This window comes from Macaca mulatta, chromosome 13 (assembly GCF_049350105.2).
Source record: "Macaca mulatta isolate MMU2019108-1 chromosome 13, T2T-MMU8v2.0, whole genome shotgun sequence".
NCBI lineage: Eukaryota > Metazoa > Chordata > Mammalia > Primates > Cercopithecidae > Macaca > Macaca mulatta.
In genome coordinates, this window is record NC_133418.1 from 47,161,594 (window position 1) to 47,181,953 (window position 20,360).

The 20,360-nt window shown below is 33.1% G+C and overlaps 1 protein-coding gene across 2 annotated transcripts in view; it reads left to right on the plus strand.

Annotated features, from left to right (window-relative positions):
• The first annotated feature begins 1,104 nt into the window (after window positions 1–1,104).
• LRRTM4 (leucine rich repeat transmembrane neuronal 4) overlaps window positions 1,105–20,360 on the plus strand; it is a 782,577-nt gene continuing 763,321 nt past the window's right edge. For both annotated transcript variants that reach the window (XM_001112254.5, XM_028832350.2), the window contains exons 1-3: window positions 1,105–1,376; window positions 1,663–1,813; window positions 3,630–5,176. In XM_001112254.5, the coding sequence (XP_001112254.2) occupies window positions 1,810–1,813; window positions 3,630–5,176 (1,551 nt within the window). In that variant the 5' untranslated portion in view covers window positions 1,105–1,376; window positions 1,663–1,809. The remainder of the gene's footprint in view (window positions 1,377–1,662; window positions 1,814–3,629; window positions 5,177–20,360) is intronic.

The following is a 20,360-nucleotide window of genomic DNA, read 5'->3' on the forward strand; positions in this document are numbered from 1 at the left end:
AAAATATCCATTTGCAGTGATCCACAGCAATTCTAAATGCTTATGTAAAATTCACTTAAATTTCTCACGTCTGCTAAATTAGGTTAGCAATCTTACCTAGCAGTCTCTCCCTGCATTACATTGATTCATTCTCCTGGATTATTTTAAAAATTGTTATCTGCCAGAGGATTATGGAATAAACTAGTAAAAACGAGGAAAAAATGGAGGTGATGCACTGTATGTATGTTTTTCAATGTCTGCACAAGCTTAAAGAAAGTGTGTAGGTTCTTTTAAATTACATATATCAGGTGTTTTATCATGTTATCCCTTCTACTTCTGAAGATATTCTGCACATTTTAGAGTAATACCATGATAATGCAGAACTCAAGTGCTTTTGTTTTTCTGGAAATGCACATTACAATAAGTGATTTGCATAAGAAATGATTTGCATTCTAAATGTAGATGATTTAAGGAAAGTGGCTGCACTAAGAACCTCAAGCTAGAATTCTACTCTTATCCCTTAGTTACCTTCACATTTGGCAATATACTATAGATTATACCTGCTTTAAGACTTAAAATGTAAACTTTTAGAAAGTAATGTTCTAGACTGTTCAATAAAATGCACAAAATTATAAAATGCATTTTATTGTCAAAGGTTGAGAATTTTAAAATCAGAGTTAAACATTTTAAAGGTAACCTGTTTAAAATTGATTAAAATTGCATTTTTCCCTTGAGTAAGATTGCTTCTGTAAGTGGTTAGTTTAAAACAATGTAAATAAATAAAACAAACCAACAGCAACAGTGAATAAAACTTAAATTTCAACGATTTCTGTCATTTGCAAAAGATGATATATCTCCAGTGACATGTGCAGAGAAAACAAAATTCAGGTCATGGCAACTTTGAAAAATTATTAATTGCATAGCATTTAGAGAAGCAGTATTTTACTTAATATTTGGTATAACTAAAAGGAACTCCTTGGCATAAACCTTTTAAATTATTGGAGAGAAAAAAATAGTGATTCTGTGCCTTTAATTTCCCTTTCTGAGCGAGGGAAGGCTGCACACCACTGACAGGCTCACTTGTTCCCGTCTTTAATGTGCAATCTGTTTTCTCCAGCGGAGGGCACTCAGTGTATCACAAACTCAAGCATTAGCACCAACAAGCTCTGAGCATCATCAGTCTCTGGAAAGCCTTCTGAATTAGACAAGGGCTGCCTCTCAGCACAGCTACAAAACACTTTAAACCTGACCAGCTAAATGGATAAACCTAGCCTGCATAGCTTTTAAACTGGGGTCTCATACAGCACAGGAGGCCTACTTGCTTCAAGAACTGAAAATCCAGAGGATGAATTGCTTTATCTGGGAATGGCAAAAGCCAGCACAATAAGGAATGCCAGGTATTCTGAAGATTTTCTTTTTTTCCTCTCTTTTTACGGAGAAGTTGGTTACCTCCGAGATGGGCTGTAGCTCTTTTGCACAGATTGCCAATTACTGCTGATGAGTCTCTGGTGAATTACACAATGGTCCTCAGAGCCTAGAGTCCCTCCCCCCTCCCTATCCCCCCAACGGCTTCCTTTTCCCTGCCCCCCTCACCATCCCACCCTGTGCTGATTTTTATATATATATATGTATATATATATATGTATTTTTTTTTTTTTTTTTTTGCCTGTCCTCTCGGGGAAGTTTGTATGGGGCTACTAGCTCACATGCGGGATCAGAATGGTGTGAATGACAGCCGCACTGTGTCATGAAGGTGGTGGTGGTTTCCGCACAAGAGACCAAATAAGAAGAAAGCTGAGAGAGGGGGGAAACGTTTTTGGATGACAAAGAATGGGTAAGTGAACTTTTGTTGTTTTCTTCTGAGCAAAGCTGATCCTCTTGGCTTCCTAGCCTCAGTCGTGGCATTAGCAGATAAAAGACGGGGAAACAGGCAAAGAGCAGCAGCCTTTGAGTTTGCCAGTTGATTCACTATACTTGCTATTATATTTTTAGATCATTTTCCTTTTTGCAGTGTTTTTTTTTTTTTTTTAATCTGTAAATGCACAACACGAACTTAAACAGACTCTAGAGAAATATCTTTAAGACTGTCTCTGCTGTCTGCGTATCCACAGCTTGGGAATTGAGCATGAGATAAATATTGTGTTTGCTTCTATTTCTTGATAATATTAACGAGGCTTATGTTTCTGGTAGAGCTGTCACGATGACTATTAACACTTTGCTGCGTGTGTGTAGGGGTGGGGTCCTTACTTTATCAGAGGTTGCACAAGGGCTTGTTTTATCTTTGAAGCTGGATTCTGAACACAGCTTCCGAATTTCCAGCAGTCATTTGCCAGTCTTATTTTTTCAAGTGTGACTGGCTTTTTCCCCCCCTTTCTCCTGTCTGGAAGAGCTGGAATGTATTTCAATGAGTCTGTAGCTGGCAAGAGGACAGACAGCAAGATCGGGTTTTAAATTTAAAAAAAAAAAAAAAAAAAAACTTAACTGTTTGAGAAGAAGGATGGGTTTTAGATCAGGGATTTGGTTGATTGCCTCTTGGTTAAAATTTTAAAAATTTAAGGAAAAAAAAAAGAAACTGCAACACATGGTAGTTGTTTCTTTTTTTTCTCTCCATTAAGAAATAATAAATCTACTGTTGACAGAGGAAAGAAGTCCCTTAACATGCAATGACTTGGAAATGCAGTGTAAGTGCCAACAGATTGTAACTTTGCAGGCTTTCTGAAGTTAATTGAGGTTGGGGAGAAAAAAGTCAGTGAGAAATAAGCAGAGATCAGGGTGATGTGGAGAAAAATAGTAGTTGGCTGCTTCTTTCCTTGTTTATCCTTCGAATTTGCAAAAGCCCTGTTTAAAATAATGACAAAGTAATACTACACAATATTTTTTGCTTTTTAGGCAAATATTTAATAAGAATTTTGACAGTCTTAACTTTGGAGAGTTCTCCGTTATGAGTATTTAGATATCTTAGCTCCTGTATCATTGGGCAGGGAGCCACAGTATGCAATAATCTATGCTTATTAACAACTTGAGAGCACCTCGTACTGGTATTTGTCTTCATCCAATGCTTCATTGGCTGCCTATACTACTCTCAATGCTGTTTTTCCAGAGCTCACACATTGCGCTCCTATTATACAATAAGTACACGATTCAGGCAGGGCAAACTTGGGTTACCTTGACAGCTTATTGAAGCTCTTTTGCCAAATCACAGCCTGTTTGCTCCACTAGGAAAGACGTACAGGCACCAGGTTTACTGTGTCACATTTTTGACCTTACCAGAGTACATCGTACACTTCCTTTTGGTACTGTCGTTCAATACAGTGGCTAGCCAAATATTATTGTTATTAAAATGTCAGCATTCAGTGGTGAGAAAGGCTCTGTGCTTTTCAATGTTGAAATAAGTAGGAACTCCTGAAACTCAAAAAGGCTTTTCTTAGTTCTATGGGACTGTGGTGATTTGAAGATCAAGGAAGAAAAAGTGAAACCTAAGCAGCAAACATGCAACACTGAAGAAAATAATGCTCAAAATGTTAATGCATTTTCCTTAAATCAACTGTCCCATTCCTACAGTAGAGGAAATGCCCCTGTTATTGGTAAACCGGAGGTGATTTATTTTAATAGCTTCACAATGTGCATCTGTCTTTTTTTTAATATCGTAGGTTTCCATTTAATTACGCAGCTGAAAGGCATGAGTGTGGTGCTGGTGCTACTTCCTACACTGCTGCTTGTTATGCTCACGGGGGCTCAGAGAGCTTGCCCAAAGAACTGCAGATGTGATGGCAAAATTGTGTACTGTGAGTCTCATGCTTTCGCAGATATCCCTGAGAACATTTCTGGAGGGTCACAAGGCTTATCATTAAGGTTCAACAGCATTCAGAAGCTCAAATCCAATCAGTTTGCTGGCCTTAACCAGCTTATATGGCTTTATCTTGACCATAATTACATTAGCTCAGTGGATGAAGATGCATTTCAAGGGATCCGTAGACTGAAAGAATTAATTCTAAGCTCCAACAAAATTACTTATCTGCACAATAAAACATTTCACCCAGTTCCCAATCTCCGCAATCTGGACCTCTCCTACAATAAGCTTCAGACATTGCAATCTGAACAATTTAAAGGCCTTCGGAAACTCATCATTTTGCACTTGAGATCTAACTCACTAAAGACTGTACCCATAAGAGTTTTTCAAGACTGTCGGAATCTTGATTTTTTGGATTTGGGTTACAATCGTCTTCGCAGCTTGTCCCGAAATGCATTTGCTGGCCTCTTGAAGTTAAAGGAGCTCCACTTGGAGCACAACCAGTTTTCCAAGATCAACTTTGCTCATTTTCCACGTCTCTTCAACCTCCGCTCAATTTACTTACAATGGAACAGGATTCGCTCCATTAGCCAAGGTTTGACATGGACTTGGAGTTCCTTACACAACTTGGATTTATCAGGGAATGACATCCAAGGAATTGAGCCGGGCACATTTAAATGCCTCCCCAATTTACAAAAATTGAATTTGGATTCCAACAAGCTCACCAACATCTCACAGGAAACTGTCAATGCGTGGATATCATTAATATCCATCACCTTGTCTGGAAATATGTGGGAATGCAGTCGGAGCATTTGTCCTTTATTTTATTGGCTTAAGAATTTCAAAGGAAATAAGGAAAGCACCATGATATGTGCAGGACCTAAGCACATCCAGGGTGAAAAGGTTAGTGATGCAGTGGAAACATATAATATCTGTTCTGAAGTCCAGGTGGTCAACACAGAAAGATCACACCTGGTGCCCCAAACTCCCCAGAAACCTCTGATTATCCCTAAACCTACCATCTTCAAACCTGACGTCACCCAATCCACCTTTGAAACACCAAGCCCTTCCCCAGGGTTTCAGATTCCTGGCGCAGAGCAAGAGTATGAGCATGTTTCATTTCACAAAATTATTGCAGGGAGTGTGGCTCTCTTTCTGTCAGTGGCCATGATCCTCTTGGTGATCTATGTGTCTTGGAAACGCTACCCAGCCAGCATGAAACAACTCCAGCAACACTCTCTTATGAAGAGGCGGCGGAAAAAGGCCAGAGAGTCTGAAAGACAAATGAATTCCCCTTTACAGGAGTATTATGTGGACTACAAGCCTACAAACTCTGAGACCATGGATATATCGGTTAATGGATCTGGGCCCTGCACATATACCATCTCTGGCTCCAGGGAATGTGAGGTATGAACCATGATCCTCCTAAAAGCATTTCTACTGCGGGGAAGGAGAGGTAAATGTTTGAAGCCCTAGAGGTGTCTCTAATCACTAGAAAGATTAATGACCCTTTTGCTTTTGGGTTTTGCTCAGTATGAAAGGTTACTTAATTAAATTACAACCACCAGGAAATTGACTGCTTTTTTTTTTTTTTTTTTTAATGGTTGAAACTTGAAGGAAGTTCATTCAAGGATAAGTTGGAATAAAGCACTATGTTAAAACATCTGCTTTTTAACAATTTGTATACAGGGGTTGGACTTAAAAACACACATACAAACAAAACTCTTTTCGTTCTGAAATTTCTGTCTGGTTCTTGGTGTTTGACTTTTGTAATGGAGTAAAGAAGAGGGGCCAGCTTAATTTAAAAATAAAGTGAGTTTACCAAAATTCCAGAAGGTAATGAAGATTTAAACCAAAGAGCAATTTTCCCAAGGGTTGATTTTGTTGTAAATTTTTAGTTTGAATGAAAGCATGCAACAGGGATCTTACACCCGTGTTACTTGCCATTTAGTTATTATACCAGCATAGAGAATGTCAGAGGCCTACTGTGTAATTGTATCAGATTCCTAAGGTGTCTTTTATTTTTTTTTCCTTCTTTCCTACTTTCTTTCACTCCTTCCTTTCCTTCCTTTTTCTTCCTTTATTTTTTTGTTTTGTTTTGTTTTTTAATTACTGGGTTATAGATCTGATTTAAAAGGTTTTTATGCACTGGCTATTTGTGTTTAATCAGAATGAAACTTCAATTCCATGCTTTGGCTTTGTCCCTGGTAACTAAAATCAGGTCACAATTTTGTGGATGATTTAGCAATGACAAAATGGCAGTCATAGCAAGGACTGTTTGTCAGTATTGCTGTCATCCCCAAAAGAAATGATATGTATTCTTGTTAAACTTATTCAGAAGTAAGTGATACAAATATTCATAAATAAAAGGAGAGAGGTTTGAGTTCTGGGTATTCTCCCTTTCTGTAACAGCCTCAAATAAAGGCGTACCTTCCATGTTATATTATTTTTGTTTTTATAAGAATAAATTTGGACCCGGTTTCTGATTATTTAATTTTAAAGATCACTTACAGGAACGTGTTAATGAGTAGACACATAGTCACAAATTTCAAACTTGTCAATAAATAATACAGGATGTAGATTGTTCTTTTCTTGGTAAAGTTGATCCTTATGTGCAAAGACTGACTACCAAGGCCTTGTTGCTGGAAGAAACTAGTGAAGAGAGGTTAAAGTCTGGGAATATAATGTTTTAGTATCTGATTTTAGATGATTACTCTTTCAAAAGACAGTTTTAATGAGTATTTAAAGATGTTGCCCTTTCTAATGCTAGTTAACAGTTGGAAAATATAATTTGCTCTTTGATAGTGTATACTCCAATTTCTCCATAGTCCTAACTGCAAATGCTAATGAAAATGTTTTCAGACAAAGCACTGAATTTGAAATAATCTCTAACTCAGTACAATTTGGACTATTGAACTGTTCTTCAAAGAGTTCATTTTCGCCTTTTTTTGTGTATCATTGAAAATAAGAGAAGTAATCCCAGATAGTAAATTCCTAAAAGGAAACTGTATAAGCAATTGCCCTTAAAAATTAAAGAGAATAAAAGATTTTCTATAAAAGTCTAACAAGGCTTGATGTTTTTATTGCAGGCCCACAATTATACAATATACTTGAATATTAGTAACACAAGTTCATCATATTTTATTCTGGGTTCTCCTTATATTTTGTGATCCTCTTAAAGGCTGGTAACATAAAAAGTAAAGAAAAATCTAGATGCATTAATTCATTTTCTCTTGACGTTTGGAGTAGAATGATGATTTTTATTTTTAAGAATCACCAAGAAGAAGGAAACATTCTTAAAGAACCAGGACTTGAGAGCCAGGGTTCTAAAACTTTTCCAGAGATCTTAAGTTTCACAGATTATTGCATCAAAAACCCTAGGCATTACCATGATAGAAACAAATTTAAAAGATGGTTCATTTAATTAAAACGTGTATTTAAAACCACATTTTGATATTGTATGTGTTATATAGATTGACATTTAATGTCATGAAATTGCACTAGTATTGTTGGAAATGAATCTGTTGTTAAGGCATTAAATAATGAAGAATGTAATTAAATATTGTAATAATTCTGTTGAGTCAAAATGGAATCCTTACTGAAGTAGCTCAAACTTTCTGTGGCCTAAAACATGGAAATTAGAAGGCTATACATTTAAGATCATATGTCCATTTAGGATGAGGAGGGGGGGTGCTCTAAAACTACATTTAAATGAATTTCAACTTGTTTTAAAACAAAAACATACAAAAACAAACATTGCAGGGGTCACCCCATTTTTTGACAGAATGTTTGCTGTATTACAGTTATAGGTAGATATAAACAATGAGGAAAAGCAAACTCTTAGAAATTGTTATACAGAAAGCCCTAATTACTTCCTACTTCTTTGTCACTCAGAGTAAATTTTCTCCTGTTGAGAAATATTCCTTTGGACAAAATTTCTCTACAAAATAGAGTCAAGAGAGGGCAGTGATTTGCCTAAGTTTACAATGTTTTTGGAATAGTAGAAGTATGCTGAATTTTAACCTGGCATTGTTTCATAAGTCTCATACATCACTAGTTTAGCAGAGAATCATTAATATATTTATAAGACATTTTTGTGAGGTAGGTTTTTTTAAAAAAATATTCAAAACACCAAACTCTACCCAATAAAGCCATAAATATTTAATTGGGAAACTTAGCACCAAATGCTAATTTTCTAAGATAGTGCCTTGAAGAAATAAAAATTGCATTAAATTTAAAATTCTGCTTTCCACCTAACTTTATATTCAGTTACCATTACCTAAATATGGTTACAAGATCCATTTTGTTTTTTTTTTTTTTTTTTGAGAGGATTTTTTAAAATTGAGATTATTGATTAGATTGGTGTTTGTGAACTTCCATACAAATATAGCATGTAATTTTCAAATTAAATAATTTTGTCTCTATGTTTTGCAACTTTTAATTCTGAAAAGTCCATGTGCACATACCATACTGATAAAATGCAGGATAATATTTTAATAACTTGGGCAGTAAAAATTGTTCATATCTATAAAAGAGAAACAGAGTAGATAGTTATGAGTAATTAATATGATATATAGCACAAGTATAAGGGATACATACATCTCAATCATCATACTTTGAGTAGAACAGTGTGCTTGGTTGAACTGAATCATTCACTTTGTTCTCAATATGTACTCAGAAAAGAGAATTTAAAGCCAAAATGATATAGCTTTTCCTAAAACTGTAAGGTGTTACTATAAATAGACAAAATGCAAATATTTACTTTTAAAAATAGCTTGTGTAGCTTGGCATAATGTTATCTCATTAAAAAATATGATCAGGGCTATAAAGTTGCTTCATTCTGCATATCAAATTTTTCCTTCGAAATTGTAAAGAACAAAGTTTTGAATTTCTAGTTCTTCTAGAATTTGTTTCATCAACTAAAAATAACAAGGGCCTTTATATTAGACAATGTGAATACAGGACAAGAAAGAACATTTGTAGTGTGGTTTGTACATTTAAAAAAATTAAATTGGTAAAAACTTAAAATGAATGAATGTAGTCTCTAAAGAGACTCTCCATCCAAAGTGTTTCAATAGTTAAGTAATTGAAATATAAAGTTTAATGATCCCATAGTGCTAACAGTGCTGCTATTAGGAAAATAGCAGTAAAGGTGACATTATAGGTGTATATTTTCCGAATATTTAATATTTTCGTTACTTTCTTCAAAATTGAGCAAAATTTAAAAAAAATTACTGGTTTTCAGTTGGGGTTATATAATTTCTTTCACTGTTATGCAGAGGGTGGTATAAACCATTTCTAACAATTTATATTTATTGACTATGTTAGGTCAGGTTCAAACAATTAGCATAGAGTAGACCATTAACAACTTCTCACATTTTAGATATTTGATATTTTGCAGTGTGCTAAGTGAATTTCCAAGGACTACTAAGCAAAATGTATGTACAAAGACGATTCTAAGGAAAGCAGACCCAGTTACCTTGAGTTTAATTAACGGTTTATCAACATAAAGCTATAGAAAACAAACTATTTAGGTGGCTGACTACAACTGTGTCATGATACAATGTTATAATTGAAACTGTATTTGTATATTAAATAGAATGTGTGTGTGTTTGTATATGAGTTTATCCAGGTATGTATGTCTGTATATATGTGTGTGTGTGTGTGTGTGTATTGAGAGACAGAATATAAACATTTTTCCATCAGAATTAATGTCCATGAAAATTAATTAAATTTTGTTACTACAATTTAAATTATTAGTAACAAAAATTTGAGGTCAAAATTACCAAGATTTGTTTTAGTTAGGAATATGGTCCTTAAGGTAAATGTATTACCATATCTAAAAATTTTAAGTGTCGTCAGGCGCGGTGGCTCATGCCTGTAATCCCAGTACTTTGGGAGGCCAAGGAGGGTGGATTACTTGAGGTCAAGAGTTTGAGACCAGTCTGGCTAACATGGTGAAAACCTGTCTCTACTGAAAATAATAAAAATTAGCTGGTCATGGTGGTGCATACCTACAATCTCAGTTACTAGGGAGGTTGAGGCAAGAGAATCACTTGAACCCAGGAGGTGGAGGATGCAGTGCAAGATCATACTACTGCACTGCTGCCTGGGCGACAGAGAAAGACTCCATCTCAAAATAAATAAATAAACAAAATATAAATTATAAGTGTTTTACATCTATGTAGTCTAAAATTCTTTTTTAAAAAACAAAATTTAACATATAGTCAAGTCTGTATTTATACTACATATTGTCATTTTTTGTGTTACTTTAGACTTGTCACTTCATTTCTCTGTGACGCGTCACTCAAACGAGTGACTCAGCTGGCACAGTGTTTCCCAACACAAAGCAATTCCTAGATTAGCATAAAATTTGTAAAATCTCAATGGTCATTCTCAGAACTAAAAATGCAGGATGAGCTGTGGAGAAAAAGACTGAGCTACTTACATTCATTGGTCAATGAGAAAAGAAAGAGCTTCTTCAGTTACTAAAAACTGGGGTGCCCAGGTAAGCAGCCACACAATTTCTTTATGCTTGAGGGGAAAATATGTACCCCACACATACAAACATGTGAGCACATGAGTGCACGCTCCCACACACATATATGTCTTTGAAATTCTGCTAAGTAACTAGATGTTTTGAAAGCACTTAAAACTATGTCCGCTTTTTAAAAAAATCGATTGTCTGAATTAGGTCCAATTAAAATCTATTTGTGAATAGAGTTTTCATTAGAATTCACAAATGGTAGTGATGAAGAGTGACAGCTGCCAAAAAAAGACCGACATAGCTAATTTAGGAAAGATTTTAAACTGACAATAAATGACCCTTTTTTTTTTTTTCTAGAATTAGTTGGTATTAGCATCTCACCGACAAGGTTTTAATAAATGATTGCTCTCTAAGACTCTAAGCTGAGAAGTCTACGGTCTTAAGAATGTGTAGCTTTTGACACACCCCAATAATATCCACAGGATGCCAGAATTTCCTTCATGAGACCTTTCTGTGTTTATAAAATGTAATCATCCCTAGTTCTTCTCAGGAATTGCATTTAGAGATAGTTTTATGCTTTAGGAGTTGCTCAGTAATATTTTCACTGGGGACTTGGTGACTCATCTGAATTTTCATGTCTCTAGAGTTTCATGATTCACTAAATCAAAGCGAAGCAGAAGCAACCTGTATATCACTAGACACTGAGAGTTTTGAAAAACTAGTATGTCTTTTGATCAGTGAAAAGCATGAAGTGATATTGAATATGTTTTAAAAATTAAAATTGCTTTTTATAGTACCAGAAGAACCATCATTCACTGAGTCAGTTTAATAAAATCTCAATATTCATGAAAGGAAAAAGAAATTACAGGACTATTTTTCTCATGCACTCCATAAGCCATTAAAATTGTAACTGTAAGGTAGGAAAGGTTGAGAAAAAAAAGCACAGTATTTCCTAAGGTATCAAAACAATTGGTTTTTTAAATAAACATCTGCTAGAAGCTGCTAGATAAGTTCAAAGACTATGTATTTAAACTCCTGCTAAAGAGTTTAAAAATAATGCTTTCACTGCCAAGAGAAATTAAAGTCTAAACAAACATAACCACGGAAAATTAGTCCTTTACAAGGGAGGCCAGGTAATATGGTAGGTACACCTATAGTCCCAGTTACTTGTGAGGCTAAGGTAGTAAGATTGCTTAAGGCCAAAAGTTCTAGGTTGTCCTGAGCAGTGTTTGAGCCTGTGAATAGCCTCTGTGCTCCAACCTGGGCAAAACTTAGGGGCTGTCTCTAAAACTTACAAATAATGAAAGGTAAGACCTTAAATTTACTTACATAAAGTTTGTAAACTTAAGTTTGGGGAATGAAATGATAGCAAAGTCATTTGATTTAATGTCATAAAGTTTGACCTTAAGTCAAATCGATACATTATAATATTGCAAACATAAGTTTGGGGAATGAAATGACAGAAAAGCTGATACATATTAATAAAATATTTAAAAATGGTGAAAATGTAAGAAATTCAGAAAAAAATATGAGGAAGCATGATTAAAAGGAAAACCCTGAACACAAACTTTAAACTATTAGTATATTTTATTTCCATATACAACAATAATAATAAATGCCATAACCTTATTATGTATTTGCTTAAAATAAGTTAGCAAACTTGCTTAAAATAAGTTAGCAAATGTGCTTAAAATAAATGCATATGAGCAAATATATAACTCAATAAGGTTATGGCATTTAGCATTATTGTTTGTACATGGAAATAAAATATACTAATATTTTAATGGTAATGAATTAAAATATAAATATCAAAGTAACTTTGAAATATTTCATTTAAACAGCTATATACAATTAAACACTCATGTATCTTCTATAAATATTTCTAAAATACTAACATGTATATTGAATACAGATGGTATTGCTTTTGAATACAGACAGATAATTGCTTTTTAATAAACACAGTTCTGTACTAACTTATCCAGTTTATATGCATTGTCTCAAAATTAAATATTTGTGGAAGATACATAAAAAGGAATTTAATGACAGAAATTTTTTATTTCCTCTCTCATTGCCTCAATTTGGTATGACTGTTTTCCAGATTTGGGGATGTCCACATACCATAACTTGTAAGGTATGTTGTCTTCTTTACCTAGTTTTTCATCTCTTTGTTTACTGAATGCAGACCTCAGAGAAAAGTGGAAAAATGCAATCATTACATCTAGCAAGAAGAATCACTTTTTCCATTTTTTTTTTAAACACAAGTTCTTCTAGCGGAAGTAATTAAGGTATAGTAAACATTTTGACTGCAGGTTTTAAAATACAATGGTCAGGTGTAGGGTAACTATAATGTCAAAACTTATGACACATAATTTTTACTTTTACCTACATTTTAATGGGTCAGGCCTTCAAATATCATTGATTTAAAACCGAAAAATGAATAAATTTTTAACAAACAGACAAACTAAGATAAACATGGATGAGTTGTTTAAGAGAATTCACTATATTTTTAGGATCTAAATAAGCAATATATGCTTCAAAATAGGAATATATAGAGTTATGATTTGATTCTATTTGGGCTAAATTTTTAAACTTAAAGCAAAATTACATAGACACTAATTTTGGAGTAGCAAAAAATATAGAAAAAAAATGCCTGCAAATGTTCTTTTATTTTGCAAGGACAGTGCTACTTAATTCGTATTCACTGTATATTTTTCACTTTCAAAGTATAACAATTGTTGTTTAGTTGCCTTCTCTTAAAATAAAATGTCATTAGGTAAAGCCTTGAAATTGTGATGATTTTATTGAGACAAATAGAAACAGTCTTTGGGTATAAATTCTAAATTTGCATTTCAATTCTTCTCTCCTTCCTCAAGCCACATTAACTGAAACATACATTCTTTCACTTGCTCTTGAAGATCTAAATATTTGAGGTGTTAAATTATTAAAAGTTGATTCCTTATTTCCTTTCACTGACTCATATTAAGAAATGACACCTTAAAAATATGTTTGTTTGTTTCATCATAAATTTCATCATGATGCATTCATTTCACTATTAAGTGCTTTGATATTTACAGTCATAAATTGATACCACTCTTGTCAGTTGTTCCTAATAAGACTTAAAGAAACAATTGAAATACACATTAATTAGGTTTGAGTCTTTTTTAGTATGGTCACCATAGATGAAAAAATGATATTTTCTTCTCTGTTTATAGTTCTGTAAAAGTAATAGCAGAGAGGTCAGCCTTGAAGTACTTTAGGTTGATGGTCAAACCACAACATGAACAAATATTGCCTTGGTCCAGTGGTTAGATCAAGGGGTGAAAAAGAGGTCTTAGATTTGAAGTGGACTCACTTTACTTCTTTAATATTGGACAAGTAAATATATATCTGACCTTTCTGTGATATAATTTTTTCATCTATTGAACTAGGATAATAACTTTCCAAGTAACTTGTTGAAATGATTAATGAGGTACTATTCAAAAACCACTCTGAACTCCACCATAAAAAGCTTCAGTGTAAATATGAATGATTATTAACCATAAGCCCTACTGTTTACTGAAAAATGCAAAATATAATGTAGCTGTATTATTTTCATTGTTATTATTAGTTACAATGCTGGTTATAATACTCCCTGATGTAGAAACAAGTGTTATGGTTACATTTTTACTAAAGTGAATAATAAACATGACCTTTCTGTCCCTTGTCTGAGCTGTAATTTAGTTTGGGTACCAGAGCTGGCAATATTTAATAATACCTCAGGATTTGTAAAATACTCCCTTGATGGAACATTTTATTCACCTTGCAAAGAAAGCAGCATTTATAATTATTTTGTTGTTACTATGTCTAAAGAAGAAAGGAGTTAGAGAAACAACTTATAAATTCCCGATCTTATCAGATATCATACTTCAGTTCATTTTAACAAGCAGAACAGTTTGTTTGTTTGTTTGTTGGCTTTTGTTTTGTTTTTTGTTTTATTTTGATACAGAGTCTCACTCTGTCGCCCAGGCTGGAGTGCAATTGTGCCATCTCAGCTCACTGCAACCTCCACCTCCTGGGTTCAAGCAATTCTCCTGCCTCAGCCTCCTGAGTAGCTGGGATTCCAGGCATGTGCAACCATGCCTGGCTAGTTTTTGTATTTTTAGTAGAGACAGGGTTTCACCATGTTGGCCAGGCTGGTCTTGAACTCCTGACCTCAGGCGATCTGCCCTCCCTGGCCTCCCAAAGTGCTGGGAGTACAGGTGTGAGCCACTGTGGCCGGCCTTGGAAACAGTTTTTTCATTCCCCAGGTGTTTATGCATCACACATGACAAGTGGGAGTTTTCAGCAATACATTAGATATTCCTTTTGAATTCAGAAGTTATTAGTAAGTGATTTAAAGAATAATTGATATGGCTCTAGGGCATATATATGTGTGTTATATATAATTTAATAATTTGTACATAAGTATATTGGTTAAGTATAAGCTCTTATATTTGTAGAAATATGTATTGCATCATTCTTATTATTGTCCCCATAGTGAAATATATTTTAAACTGAATCACATTTCTTTCTAAGTTTTTCAATGGAATATTTCTCATGATACGATTGTGTGCTATGAAGTAAGAGAGGGCACCACTGACAAAAAACAACAACAACAACAACAACAAAAAAAACCAAAAAACAAACAAACAAAAACCCATAAAGACAAAATAGTAATGTTACATTTGCTTGAGGAGACAAATGATTTTCTTTGTGATTGGTAAAGCGTAATTATTCCAATAAGGGGATTCTGCCAGTGGTTGATATATCTATTTTGATTATGTACTATGGAACTAGGGAAATAACATGGTTTGGGTTCTCCCTGTGAGATGGATCAGAGTTAAAATTGCATTAATCAGTTGTCCTCCATGAGCCCTTACTCTGACTGGAGGATAACAAGGATGTTTTAGATCTCCAAGAAATTAGTGTCACTTCAGGGTTTGTGTGGAGTAATCCCCAAAAAGTCTGATTACTTCACATTCCCCAGTACACAGTCACCTTAGAAAATAATTATAGATCTCGCTGGAGAAGACTGGGGGAAAGTTTAACAGCATACATTTTTCATAGTATAGCAGGGTCTTTCCTCAAGGGGAGCTGTCTGCCTTTTCATTCAGTGGATTCTGGGTCTGTAAACTGACTCAAGTCTGGGAATTGATTATGGGATCATGACTCTTTTGGTGATTCAAATTAGACTTCCGTTCACTTGAGCTAGAACTCTTCCACTTATGCAGATCAAGTACGAATTCAATGAATTTCTATGTACTTCTCCTCTAGGGACACCATGATTAGTCAGCATCATAGATCTTTTTTGAGTCAGGGTATTCTGATCACTGCTTTGACTCATCATGGTAACCATGCTCACCTTGTCTTTGGTGATTAAGTTCTGACACCAGGTCCATGCCACTCTGGAATTCCATTTTGTTCATTGCACTTAGGGATTCCAATTTGATAGTAGCTGTTTGCTCTGTAACTTCTGAACCACAGAGAACAAATATTCTCAACCACTTTTTCCTCTCTCACATTTGGGACATGGCGTGTAGTGTTCTAATTAGAATTTCTTTTCTTTTATCTTTTTTTTTAATTTCTGAGAAGTGTTGCTTAGATGTCAATCTTGAAACTTGAGAGGTAAGGGAATTTAAAATTTAAATATAAATTTTTAACTTTTGCAAATCATAATCTCTTTGGTTCTCTGACAACTCACAGTGTGGCTTTTCCCAAATGACTGGAGGATAAGAGATGACTTAAAATAATGTGTTCCTCCTTTACCTTTGGTATAACGTCTTCCTTTGGAATGTGTATATGATTCTCCAACAAAACATGAAGATTGACAAGGAATCCTTGGGCTAGAAAGAAGATAGCATTCATTCTCTTTCTCACTGAGTTTTTTTTTACTAAAAAATTATTGAAACAGATTATATAATTAATTATATAAGCAAATATATGATTTTATCCTACAATGTTTGACTATTTCTACTCTAATTATACTAAACAATTAGAAAGATACAAGTTATTCTGAGATATGAACAAGTATAATTTTGTGGATTAACATGATACATTTTAATTTCCATTATTTTCTAGTTATAAAGTAAATGAATGCTTTTTAAGAAAATATTGAAAACATAAAGTTATTTATAAAAATAATCAAAATAATTATCAACAAGTCCCACTATGCAGAGGTAATACTTTAAAAATTCTGGCACATAAATTCTATCATATGCACAGGTACGTGACTGTGGCTATTAGAGAAAATTAATTTCATATTAGAAACTGTATGTATATGATTGCCTCGTATTACTTTAAAGTTCACACTTTATTATGAATAGGAATGCTTTTAAAAACATAATTTTTGAAAGTATATTCCTAAGATGTGTCATTTTTTTACTTATGCCTCCCTTTTTTGTTGAACATTTGCGATGGTTCATTTCACTGTCACAAAAATGTCTTAAATTACCTCATCATATTGATAGATTCCTACAAAAGAAAATACAAGGCCAGAAAGAATAAAAAATGTAATCTACTTAACACATTGCCAAAATTACTCTCTCAAAAACGTAACTTTTTATATTTTTTATCTTACCACATGCATTGTGTAGGAGTTCCTATTTTTCCACGTATACCCCTAACATTATTTATTATCTCCTTTTTTAACAATTTGACAGGTTATTTTTTAGCATGTAATGTTTACATGTTTGACGTTAGTGTAGTAGAACCTTTTTTTTCGCATTTTGTGTTACTGGATTTCTTTTTTTGAAATGTGGAATATAAACAGTCTCTGAGGTCAACAATAATAACGTTATTCATTATGTTTTCTTACATTGCTTTTACTTTAAAAATGTCTTTCTCATCCTGTGTATGCTAAATATTTACTATATTTTAATAATTTCCTCTATAGGTTTATTTTTATGTTTAATTCTTAACCTATCTGAAACATACTTTAGCGTATCCATGTAAAATAGAGAACTAGTTTTTTTCCTGTTAAAACATTATAAATCTCTCTGTATATATTACTTAATAATAATGTAAAATTTTAATATATCCAGGTCATTTTTTTGCTTTCTATATTCCACTCAAGGATTCACTCTTTTTTACAATGTAAGAACCATATTTTCAAACGCCATTATAGTTTACAATATATTTTACATTTTATAAGTAAGTATTCTTGCTCCAACCACTAAATTCCACATCTACTAAAAAAGAATTGTCATGGTTTTTCTTTATCATTTATATTTGAAATGAGATTTTTGCATCTCTCTCTCTTCCTTGAACACATGTATTTGGTATTTTGACTAGAATTATGTGAATCTATGAATCAATTTGGAAATAGTTGAATCTCTACATCTTTCAAAAGGAAATATTATAAAAAGTATTGTTATAGAGCTCGATTTATGTCATTCCTTTCTATGTCCCCTTTAAAAAGTGTTCATTTGATTCACTTTAAAATTCTAATACAGACATGATAATGCACGTGTATTTATGTCCATATTTATAGGCATCCATATTTTGAATATATACATTCATTTTAGTAGAATAATTTTTTTAAAATTTTAGTTCAAAAATAATTTTGCAAAACAGAGTGTTTATCTTCTCTTTTAAATAGTTACATTTCTTATTTATTATACTTCTACATATGATGAGGAAATCTTCTAGAATGACATTATATAACTATGGAGATTTGGAGCAACTTTTTTTGTTTCTAACTTTAATTTGACTGCTGTAATTTGGTCCACTTCATTTATTTATTCAACAAAAATATATTGTGTACCTATATGAATGTGTGGTAACACTGGACTCAGTGCTATTTTTAAACTAGGAAAACACTGTTTTTTAGCAAAATCTTATTTATCACAATTATCATATAGTCTTATTTATAAAAATTAACAATTATTAGGACAGACACAAATTTATTGAATGAATTTCTAGCTTTTTTTTGGTGAGGAATATCTTTTTTCCTATACTTTGGTTTTTGATTTTATGAATATTTTATATATTATTTCATAATATTAAATGTGATTTGTATTTCTGGAATAAATTGTGGTTGTTCTTTCATTATATTCTTTTCCAGATCAGCTCATATTGAGCTCACTTTGATTTGTAATTTACAATTATCTCTTAAATAAAAAGAGATATCAATATTATGTTCTTTATTAATCGAGTTATATTTAATAATTTGTCTTTTTCTAGCTCTAAAGTCATTGAAATAATATGGAAATTGTTTTCTCTTGAAACGTACAAAATATTCATGAAAATTTGCCTTTGTAGAACTCCTTTTGGATATAATGCTGAGAAAAAATTATAAATTTTATTCAGATTTTTCTTTTATGTCTGTGAAGCAGAATGTTAAACTACAGTTTCTTATAAAATCCACATATCATTGAAAATTTAGCATGTATAGCAAATTGTTTATGTAATAATTATCCTTAAACATCTTCTCTAGTCATATATTTGTTCATTCAATTACTATAGACCACTGCGCTACAAACTATAAATAAGGGATGTTAGCTCCTTGAGTCTGTATTCTAATAAACAGAATAAAATTCTTAGATCATTAGATGTAATTTTTCCCTAAGATTATAAATGCCTTAAAGTTCTGTTTCATTAATTGATTCTTGTTTATAATGGCTAAAGATCTACAGATTTATTGACTTTTTTCAAAGAACTAGTGGAGAATTATCTTCAAATTAAAGGAAATTATATCAATGTTCTACTTTCCAGGGTATAATACTGCCAATGTCTGTATGATTCCTCCATCCAATACTCTCTGATATTAAGTAATTTTACCTTATTAGTTACCTTTCACTTTTTTATGTAGTCAAATTATTTATTTGATCTGGATCAGAGGGCAGCAAACTATTTCTACAAATAGTAAGACAGACAATATTTTAGACTTTATGGGCCATATGGTCGATGTCATAACTACTTTGTCACTATAATACAAAAAGCCATAGAAAATATGTAAAGGATGAGTACATTTGTGTCCCAGTAAAACCTATTTACAAAAAGTGGTGGCAGGTTGGATTTAGCTTGTGTGTTAGAGTTTGCTGACCTGAATCTATATCATTTTTACAGGCTTTTAAACATACTTGAGTATTCCCACTCAAGAAAGGGGGGGAGGGAGAGAGAGAGAGAGAGAGAGAGAGAGAGAGAGAGAGAGAGAGAGAGAGAGAGAGAGAATTTTCCTATAACTTTAAATTCTCCTCTATTACTGCTCTGTCTTATACTTCCCTTTCATAGAAAATCTTTACAAAAGATTCTACCCCAGTCTACTTTTCCCCATCAATAGCTAAGTTCTTCAGCCTACTATCATGTGGCATTAGAGCCCACTATGCCATCCAAACAGCTCTAAGTTGCCACTGACTCCATTATCACCAAATTTTATAATTTAAACAAAAATTCTTTGCTTTACTTTGATATCTCAATAATATTTAACAGTTGGCCTTTTTTCTTTCTTTGAATGTTTTCCTCCCTTGACTTCTATACATGGGTTCATTCATTTTTCATTTAATCATGCACCTTTTCCATATCTTTGTAAGTTAAAATTCCTCTACCAAGTTTTATGTTTTTCTTATGGCTATACCCTTGTGGTCTTCTCTTATTCCATCATATTCTCTTTCTCTCTCTCTCTCTCTCTCTCCCTTTCTTTCTGATCTCATTTACACACACAGAATACACTACCATTTATTTGCTAAAATAAACATGTTATTTCTCTGTTGCTTGACCTCTTCTCTGAGTTCCCCATATGTATAAATATATACCAGCTTCTTACTTGATACCTGAATTCAAATATCTGAGACATCTTAAACTCATTTCCAGAAGTAAGCCAATATCTTTTCTCCACGTTTTTCTCCCTGGTATTTCTTGTTTTCTGAATGAAGCTATCCCTTGTGACAAGCCAGAATCTCAGGAATTATCTTTAAAGCCATCCTCACCCTCATACTCCATAAGCAAGCTATCTTGGAGTCTTATTGATTTTACCTCCTAAATATATCTCAAATTCATTCATGTCTTTCCATCTTTACTAGTGATAATTTTTGTCCTATTTAGTCTCCTTAATTCAATTCTTGTTCCATTGAATTTCTTTCTCTACTA